General features: G+C 39.4%; 2 protein-coding genes across 3 annotated transcripts; one reads left to right on the top strand and one right to left on the bottom strand.

Annotated features, from left to right (window-relative positions):
• Window positions 1–412: 412 nt before the first annotated feature.
• On the top strand, window positions 413–5,854 carry txndc9 (thioredoxin domain containing 9). 2 transcript variants are annotated; one of them, XM_066687012.1, is made up of 5 exons: window positions 413–547; window positions 3,171–3,365; window positions 3,954–4,072; window positions 4,245–4,499; window positions 4,590–5,854. In XM_066687012.1, exons 2-5 carry the CDS (start codon window positions 3,180–3,182, stop codon window positions 4,708–4,710), a joined length of 681 nt encoding a protein of 226 aa, XP_066543109.1. In that variant the 5' UTR covers window positions 413–547; window positions 3,171–3,179; the 3' UTR covers window positions 4,711–5,854. The 2 variants fall into 2 exon arrangements, with proteins under 2 accessions (XP_066543109.1, XP_066543110.1); XM_066687013.1 differs by lacking the exon at window positions 413–547 and adding an exon at window positions 1,379–1,400.
• Window positions 5,855–5,974: 120 nt separating this feature from the next.
• On the bottom strand, window positions 5,975–9,532 carry mrpl30 (mitochondrial ribosomal protein L30). Its single transcript, XM_066687014.1, has 5 exons — window positions 9,272–9,532; window positions 8,999–9,079; window positions 7,344–7,490; window positions 7,090–7,163; window positions 5,975–6,165 (listed from the first exon to the last, which is right to left on the bottom strand). The coding sequence occupies exons 1-5, from the start codon at window positions 9,320–9,322 to the stop codon at window positions 6,033–6,035; spliced, it is 486 nt and encodes a 161-aa protein (XP_066543111.1). The 5' UTR covers window positions 9,323–9,532; the 3' UTR covers window positions 5,975–6,032.
• Between the last annotated feature and the right edge of the window lie 28 nt (window positions 9,533–9,560).

Below are 9,560 nucleotides of genomic sequence, written 5' to 3'. Positions count from 1 at the left end.
TTAATTATGTGTAAAGTATGTACATTTTAAAAATGTTATGTGATGTCACAAAGGCATTGTAGGCAGAAGTCACCAGTATTTGGGATGTTTCCACAGCCATCCAAAGCCCCTTGAGAGTGCATACTGCCCTGCACGTGTCAAACGACCAAATACACACACAAATACCACGCATCATAACCCCAGTTATGCGAATAACACCAAATGTGTGCTCCCAGACAGGAGGTGCTTCATTATCAGTTGCGATTCACAACTGAAGGCTGACATTGGCAGCTCCATTCAGCTATTGTGAGCTACCACCAACTGCTCTTTCTGGCTGCCACTGATGCACCTTCCTTTGCCTGCGGCCAATGACAGATTGAACACCCTCTTACGTACGATCAGGCAGAACGCCCCTTGAATCAATAAGAGTCCACACGGATTCGTGTCTTTCGACTCTCAGAGGCGTTAGCCAAGAGTCGATTCTGATTCCTAGGCGTGTCTGAGTTAATGAATCGACTCTTTGCAAAGCCAGTGTGCGTCATAGTGCCGCCTTCACAAAGCCGCGCCGGTAAGTTCAACTATCTTGATTCCTTGGATATATTTTACTATAAATATTATGACTTACGTAGTGTCGCCTTCTTAAAGATATTTGCTCTTTAATACACTGCATGTGTTAATTATGTCGGAGTGTTCGTCAGCTTTTCGGGGTTTCCTCTTATGTTATGAAATTATTCTAGAAGCTCATTGCTAACATAGCTAGCTATGATCTGAAATCACAACATAGATTTATTTTGTTAGAGTGACATACTCGGTTAGCTAACGATATATTTTTGGACTGATTTAGGCCTGGCCCTCTTAGTGTTAGCGTCTGTATGCGGTCGTTAATCTTTTTCTCCGCTGTGTAGCTGTGTCTGTGTTCAGCTGAGGCGGCACTTGATCACAGAAACATGGCCCCGGTCGGTCATTTGCTGCTGTCGCGCATTCAATGATTTTTACCCGGGAAGCTCGTCACTCTGTGCGACCCACTTCATTTAGTCGAATGCGTGGTTGTAGCTGGTCGAAGCTGTAACGTTAATTTGATAACACAGTGTTATATCTAAATGCAGTATGTTCCTTAAAGCTGGCGAGTTGTTGTTAGTTAACGTTAACTGTAAGACCCTGCGTTTTAAATGGGGTCTCCTCCATCATGAAACAAAGGGTCCCCATACTATTGGAGATGTACCGGAGTAATTGGGCTATGAAAAAAGAGACCGTATTTCACTGCGTCTTTTATTAGCGCTCGTCAGCTCTGGTTGTGGTTGGTTGGTTTCCATGGACGCTCCTAGACAGACTGGACACACGAGGTTTCAGAGTCGAGCCTTGCGACTAGGAGGGTTCGATATGGCCTGTAAATATCGCGATATATTTAGGCAATATAACGTGTAAGTTTTGAAAATTCCAAATCACTAAATAAATGCGCAGTTAAACCGTTTGATGAGTAATCACACTATTCACACTATGATTATACTGTTATTCTGTTAGTCCCTGTAATATGCACTAAAAATACACAGCCATAACGTTATGGACATCACCATATTTTTACACTCACTGTCCATTTCCTCAGTTCCACTGACCATGCAGGAGCGCTTTGTGTTTCTACAATTATAGAGTGTAGTCCATCTATTGCTCTGTATACTTTGCTCACCCACTCACGCTCCATGGTTTGGAGCCCTACACATCATGTATGATTTGGGTAGTGGATCATGCTCAATGCTGCAGTGATACTGACAATGTATTGGTGTATGTTGTGCTGCTGCAAGAGGATCAGACACAGCAGTGCTGCTGGAGGTTTTAAACACTGTCCACTCGCTGTGTGCTCTCTCTTGACACCAAAAATATCCAGCCAACAGCTTCCTGTGGGCAATGTTCAATGAGCACGGAAAGACTAAAGGATGACCAAAAGAATAGAGCAATATCTTTATTTTGGTTTGTGTTTTTCAAGGTTTGGGGTACTGTCCATTGTCTAAAATACTACAGATGCCATTTCTCTGCTGTGAGCAGAAAGAAAGCCTAGCATACCAGACTGGGACACTTTTAAATCCCACCCATTTACAGGCACTGGAGGTTCGTAGACCCAGTTTTGAGCACACAAACAGTGAAGAAACAACCTCTAAATTTTAAATCATGAACATTGCCTTTAAGGTGTAATGTAAAATTTTAACAAGGAGCTGGTAAATAACATATGGGTGGCTTGGTGGTTAGCACATTTGCCAATGATGGCATCTTGGGTTCAAGTCCCTGCTGGGTGGAGTTTTCATGTTCTCAGCGCGTCTGTGTGGGTTTTCTCTGGTTTCCTCCCACTGTCCAAAAACATGGAGGTTAGGTGTGTTGGCTACTACTACTCCTGGTGTGTGTGAATGAATGTCTGTATGTGTGCATGCCGAGATATGGATTGGACCTCTTTCGCGGGTAAACCCCCTAGTGCCTGATACAGTGCTCAGTGGATGGCTGTTCTTGATTGAGAGTATACTGTGAATTTCACCGCTGCTTCTCACCAGCATGTGTGGATTGAACATGGAATGGAATGAAGTCTTTTGCAGTGCTGATTGTAAAAGTATCCTTGGGTACCTAGAAAGGTGCTATAAAATTGTAACTATATATGAAATATTTTTTTTTATTAAATTATGTGATCAAACAAAGAAGAATGGGTATTCTGCAAGATAAATATGAGCTTAAATGTCTACTAATTTATAATAACTGTAACACGCTATGGTGCTTCATGACTTTTGCTCTCTCTGTGCTTTCATTGTACACAGTTGATTAGTGTAAAGTTAGTTATACTGGAGTGACATACAACTCTTGATCCTGATCATAATCCCTTTACAAAATTTGGCAGAAGTTTCTATCCAGAAACTTGCCGTTCTAATCATGTTACAGTGGTAGGGGATTATTGTCTTCAGAGTCTTGTCTAAGGATATTTACTGGTGTTGTGTGACGTGACAGTTTGAGCAGGGACTCGAAACATGCTTCTGAGTCTGCTGTGTAGAAATATTACCCAAAATATAAAGAGATTTTCATAAAATGTATTATTATTATCCAGTCCATACACTTCTGAGTAAACATAATGTGTGAATATTCTTACTTAATTTAAGTGAAGTTTTTAATCCAGCCAAGGTGTCATGTAACTGAGCTATGTCTTATGTATCATGCAGACAAAGGAAATGGCCAGTCAGTCAATGGAAATTGTAACAAAGGTGCTGGAGCAGCAGGTGCTCAACTCTGCACGGCTGGTTGAGGAGCAGCTAGATGCTGAGCTGGAGAAGCTGGAGCGAATGGATGAGGATGAACTGGAGCGCCTCAAGGAGAGGAGGATGGAGGCCCTCAAGAAAGCCCAGAAACAGAAGCAGGTGAGCACAGTACTTTTTAAATGTAAACTATTAGTGTACTGTGGCACTATCCCATTACTCACACTGTACTCATTTAGGAGTTTGAAACTGCCCCCTGTGAGCACTTAATGTACCATTTACAAGGACATACGCAATCACATTCATGAAAACTGTTACCCAGAATCATAGGACATTTTTTAAAGGTATTCTTTAAGAAAATATTCCTAGAAAAATGTTATTTATTTATTCGTTTTCCTATTTATTTATTTTTTTCATATTTTGAAAATACTAAAGAATGGGGAACAGAAGCAGTATTTTGCATTAATAATGTTAACTTGTTTAATCAAAGTGAACCTTTTGGTCTTTGGTCTCAGTGGTGTTTTCATTTAATGCCTTTAACACCCTCCTCCCTTTGACAGGGTCCAGAAAGTGCACTTTAAATAGATACATACACATCTGAGGAACTGTATCAGTGTTTTCTATAGATATTTGGCTGATTAACAAAATGATAATATAACCGATTCATACGCTTAAGTAAAAATTTCTAAACAGGAATGTAAAAAAAAAAATTTTTTTTAAAAAGCTCACAGAAATGTGTCTTGTATTAAGGAGTGGATTTCCAAAGGCCATGGTGAATACAGAGAGATCCCAAGTGAGAAAGATTTTTTTGCTGAAGTCAAAGAAAGCAAGAATGTCGTTTGCCATTTCTACAGGGACTCCACTTTTAGGTATGTTGGTTTAAACCTCTGTAAGATATGTCTCACACAATTTTGTGATGAGAATTCATTTGTTTAGAAATTACCACATACTACGCATTGCTGTGCTTCTACTGCAATTTAATTAGAATTGTGAATGTACATGCGCAGTATGACCAGTTAATCTTTAAATCTCTTAATTAAGATGCAAAATTCTGGACAAGCACCTAAACATTCTGGCAAAGAAACATCTGGAGACAAAATTCATCAAGCTGAATGTGGAAAAGGCTCCATTCCTTACAGAAAGACTTAGGATTAAAGCCATTCCAACACTGGCATTGGTGAAAGATGGGAAAACCAAGGACTATGTAGTAGGCTTCACTGATCTAGGTAACACAGATGAATTCTCCACTGAAATGTTGGGGTGGAGACTGGGCTGTTCAGACATCATCAACTATAGGTAGGTTTTCTAAAAATTGAATGTTTTATCTTTATCACACATTTATGTTACAGCTAAAATCCTTTTCATTTCTCTCTTTTGCATGTTCAGTGGAAATCTTTTGGAACCACCAACGATTAGCCAGAAACCAGGGTCAAAATTTACAAAGGTGGAGAAAAAAACAATCAGAGGGAAAGGCTACGACTCAGACTCCGAATCAGATGATGATTAAAGAAGATGAACATCTGCCTTTTTCTCAGGGCTTCTTTAAAAAGTCTTGTAGAAATTAATTGCGTTACTTGTCTCATTTTGATTTAATATTCATATTTAAAACGTTTTTGTTTTCCTTTGATAAACTAATTAAATACTAAAGTCTGGAGGTGCACATTCATTTATAATGTTTTTAAGCATTAAGTTACCTTTGATTTGTTGAGTTTGACTGTGGACTTCACTGGACGTGGAGTTTACTAATTAGATGATTTTGATGAGGGCGCTCATGCAATAAATTTTTACGTCTGACTGACAGAATTCCTTTTATAGTGTTAAGTTTGTAAAACATACATACCCACTCCCATTTAGGAACTGCACCATAATGGAGTGCTGTACAGTGCTCTGCATCAAATACAGCATGTGTCTTAGTTTGCTAGGGTTAGGGCAAAAACAGCAAGTATTTGAATTGGTGTTCTGCTTTGAAACAGGAGTGCTAATGCCAGATGCAGTAGCAGGTCCCTTACACTGCATTACTTAGAAATCAAGACCCATTCTTTTCTATGTCTTGTATTAATGCTTAATTGGCCATGTCTCATACATTAGCCTGATGTAGAGTGAATGGCCTTGGACATAAGATCATGTTGATACCCTTTAATGCTCAGCTCCAGAAGTTCGTGATCTAACATACTGACCACTAACCCTCCTGCAGATCTGTTTTACTGTAGTTTATGTTTTGACTTGCATGCTACCCTCAAATCCCCTCACCAACATCCGACCCAGCAAATCAAGGATTTCCTAACAAGTTAATAAGCTGGAGAAGGTGTGGCAGATCGCAGTAAGTTTTACTTACAGCAATTGTTCTGAGTGTCTGTCCAAAGGATCCCACTCTGTCCCTTTTGTGTTTTATCCTACTCTTACACAACTGTCCCTAAACATCAGACATTATATAAAATGGCCATCATTGGGTCCTCATGTTTCGCTTTTTAAAAAAAAAAAAAAAAAAAAACATACTTCGATCTACAGGACCAGGGCTGGTGGTTACCTGTCTAACAAGTGCCAAGGAAGATAATGGGGTAATTTTCTGTTTCTGTTCTGTGTGTATGGACGTGCATTTTTCTTTTGATAAAAAGTACTATTTATAAAAAGGAGAAAAAAAACAGCATTCCATGGGTAGCTAATGGTATATTACTGTCCCCCTGAATATTTGTAATGGGACAGTTTTACTGCAAAGAATCAGAACCAGTCAAAAATGTTCATGCCACAACAAAAGGAAAAACATGATTCACTTCAAGTCATTTGAAATATTTAATAAACAGACTTATGAACACATTGACAGGAAATCAGCTACGATTCAAGAGTTTTCTGTTCCACATGATTCTGGGGACGTCTCACCACAAGTTCCCCTCTGCTGTTTAGATAAGAATCTGCCATTTCTTCTTCAGATGGTAGTCCATGAGGAAGCTTCAAGGGTTCAATTCTAGAGATAAAAATAAATTAAGCAGAGGATCATACATAGATGCCTGATCCACATGCAGATATGGCATCATGCAGACTTTATCAGCTATTACACTCAACAGCAATTTAACTTAGTCGTTTAATCAATGATATTTGGAAGTACAATGGAACCGCTACCTATGAACTTGATCCGTTCCGTGACCCGGTTCGTAAGTGGAAAAGTTCGTTTCTCGAGTCAATTTTCCCCATGTAAAATAATGGAAAAGCAATTTGTGTTCCAGCCCACCCTGAAAGTCAACCTTTTTGCACTGATATAGGTTTACAAAACTCTCAAATCAGTAAAAAAAAAAAATACATATAGCATTACTAAAAATAATAAAAAAAAGAAAAAAGTTAAGTGGTTACACATCGCTACCTTGAAGACGGGACGACTGGAGGAGTAACACAGGCACTGGCTGTGTGACGGGAGGTGAGACGGGTGAAGGTGGGGAGACGAAGCGTAGATACGGCTTAACTTAGCACAAATTTCAATGTCTGCTATTTACACTAATGCTAAATTGCTAAAACTTCAATTTGCTAATCTTAAAAGCTCACTCAAGTCTGGGCGCGCTGGGAGACTCACCTATTGGGGTCAGTGGTCATTTCCAGCTGCCGGCTCGACGGAAGCTTGGGTTCGTTTCTAGAGTCATGGTTCTTTGGTGGAGGCAAAAATATTCAAATGCCCGGTTTGTATCTTGGAAAGTTCGTTAGTATAGGCGTTCGTTAGTAGAGGTTCCACTGTATCTGAATATTAAAATTGCATTGTTTAGATGATGGAGCCTCCCTAACCAGATATGAATAATTTTAACATGGATTCTTTAGACTAAATGCTATATTACCAAGATCTAAACTCTGCAACAAAATTCAAACATCTGCGGGGAATATTTTAAAAGAGCAGGACACTTACCTGACAAGGTGCTTAATGATTTTCAGTTGGTTATTCACTGATGGTGTGTTCTTGTGGACTCTTGGCTCGTGTGCCTGTAATATAAAAATAAAAAAATAATAATAATAATGAGCCAACCTTCTAACCTACACCTACATAGTGCTTTTATACACAATCAAAGTGCCTTTGGTTCTTTGTAACCTAGCTGGTAGTTTGTAATACATAAGAGTGGGGATTTATTTTGTTTTATTCCTGAATGTAGGACCCCAGTTCACCTTCATTAACCCTAAACTCTTCACCACTTTCTTCTCCCAGTAAGGTCGTCTCATTGTGCTCTTGACCCGGGTCACAATATGTAGTTTATGTGGCTCATCAGGATTGCCACCATACTTTTCATGTTCCTTTGAACGCTCTTCAAAGACCTACGTGGCAGAGGGAATATGACATATTGAATATTTTTAACTGAGCAAAGCAAAACAACCTGAATAATAACAAGCCTGTTGTTTTGCCTCAGTGTATACGATGAAGAATATAATTATTTTAAAATAAACTCGTAACAATCCAATTTAACCCCACCATGATTTCCGATGTGATATGTACTGACACTTCAGAATTCACACCTTATAGAAATATCTTTTTCTAAAAACATTTTTAAGCAAAGTACTGCAGAATTTTTTAATTATCCACTGGAAATACAATAAATGCAAATATACCCGTTTTTGTTTGCATTACTCATCCAAAGTTTCTTCTGAAAATATATCCTCTGTTATTTATATGACAGAGGTGTCATTGATATAAAATCTATTCTACAAAAACAGGGTTATTTATTTGTTCTTTACTAAAAGTGTAGAATATAGAACCATTGGCTTGATGAAATGGTTCCAAAAATTGATGGAGAATGTATCTTCTATAGTAGCTTTCTAAAACTTGCAGTGTGTAGCTCGTTACAATAGCAAAACACTTTGTGGTCCTTTTTACAGAGGTTCTATAAACCATATACAACACATTCTCCATCGATCAGAGGAAACAGTTCATTACATGAAAATGGTTCATTGAACACAAGACGCTACGCAGAACTTCTGCCTTTAATAAAGAACATGTTTACAGCAATAGTGAGAGACATCAGACATCTGAAGAATTTAATGACTCTTAAACAGGTGTGTTTAGCTCTTGGGGGACTGGTGTTCAGCACAGTCTAGTAACTCCAGCACTCCTGCACACACTTTAAGCCCATAGGTTCATATGGGATTTGTATCTGTCGTGTTAGAGCAGGACAATATTCGCCTTATGGAAATATATTCATTCATAATCTGTAAGCGCTTATCCAGTTCAGGGTCGCGGTGGGTCCAGAGCCTACCTGGAATCATTGGGCACAAGGTGGGAATACACCCTGAAGGGGGCACCAGTCCTTCACAGGGCAACACACACACACATTCTCTCACACCTACGGACACTTTTTGAGTCATCAATCCAACTACCAATGTGTTTTTTGGCCTGGAGGACATGTGGGCAACTCCACAAAGTCAGTCTCCCAGAGCAGGACTCCAGGTCCCTGGTGGTGTGAGACTTCGACACTACCTGCTGCGCCACCATGCCACCCCTAAATGGAGTTGGTTATCATCCAAGACCTAATTTTACAGGTTAATAAATACTTCGTTATGATAAATCAAGTGTGCCATTGATTTAACAAATCCATAGGATCAAGGAGAAAATTTGGAAACAAATACTCACAAACCATATACTTATTTTTAACGGTATTTATGTTTTTGTTTTAATTGTAATTACACACACATACATACATTATATATATATATACATTTTGACAAGAATTCGTGTATAAATCAAATCATGGCGGGGCCTTGAACAAATGCAGGAGGAGTTGGCACTGACAGCTCTGGCTGTGAAATGAGTTTGTGTGTAATGTTCTCACCTCTGGAGGAATACGAGACCTTGTGAACTTGCTTCGACAAACCGTCAACTGCGGCCACGACGCAGCGGCTTCCGGAAGATTCTGCAAAACAAAAAAAACTGATAATTCAGACAAATTTAGGGTTTCATCAAAACACCATATAACCAAGTAATTTTTACTCCCTGTAATAAACAAATGTTGTTTTTAATATTATCCTTTTCACCTTCAGTGGTGCAGTCTTGTGCACACTGAGGATCACTGAGAAGTAAAGGATAAATATGTCCGCACCCCTACCTTAACCCAGACTGGAGCGCACAGATACAGAGCCCGACACACAGCGGCCATGGCCGAAATCACCGGGTAAACCAAGGTTACTGAACCCTCATATAACGGGGGGGGGCACACTTAGGACGAACAGGTTTGCACGAACACGCGCGCGACTACCGTATCTTCACAGCATCCACTGTGCTGACATAATAAAACTGTGTAGTTCGTCAAAAAGAGTTTGTTTCATAAATTACCGGCGCACACTCAAATCACGTTAGTATCCGTCACGGAGGCGGAAATGAGTCCTTCAGAATAA

This window comes from Hoplias malabaricus, chromosome 12, assembly GCF_029633855.1.
Source record: "Hoplias malabaricus isolate fHopMal1 chromosome 12, fHopMal1.hap1, whole genome shotgun sequence".
NCBI lineage: Eukaryota > Metazoa > Chordata > Actinopteri > Characiformes > Erythrinidae > Hoplias > Hoplias malabaricus.
The sequence above is the reverse complement of the archived record's forward strand: the minus strand, read 5'-3'. Positions and strand labels throughout refer to the sequence as shown.

Bases quoted from the DNA above. Each gene is read 5' to 3' on its own strand.
- txndc9 (XM_066687012.1), top strand. From the start codon at position 3,180: ATGGCCAGTCAGTCAATGGAAATTGTAACAAAGGTGCTGGAGCAGCAG. The intron at 4,073-4,244 runs GTATGTTGGTTT...CTCTTAATTAAG, and splicing joins TACAGGGACTCCACTTTTAG to ATGCAAAATTCTGGACAAGC. The intron at 4,500-4,589 runs GTAGGTTTTCTA...TTGCATGTTCAG, and splicing joins TCAGACATCATCAACTATAG to TGGAAATCTTTTGGAACCAC.
- mrpl30 (XM_066687014.1), bottom strand. From the start codon at position 9,322: ATGGCCGCTGTGTGTCGGGCTCTGTATCTGTGCGCTCCAGTCTGGGTT. The intron at 9,080-9,271 runs GTAGGGGTGCGG...TTTGTTTTGCAG, and splicing joins GCGCTCCAGTCTGGGTTAAG to AATCTTCCGGAAGCCGCTGC. The intron at 6,166-7,089 runs GTAAGTGTCCTG...TTTTATCTCTAG, and splicing joins ATCATTAAGCACCTTGTCAG to AATTGAACCCTTGAAGCTTC.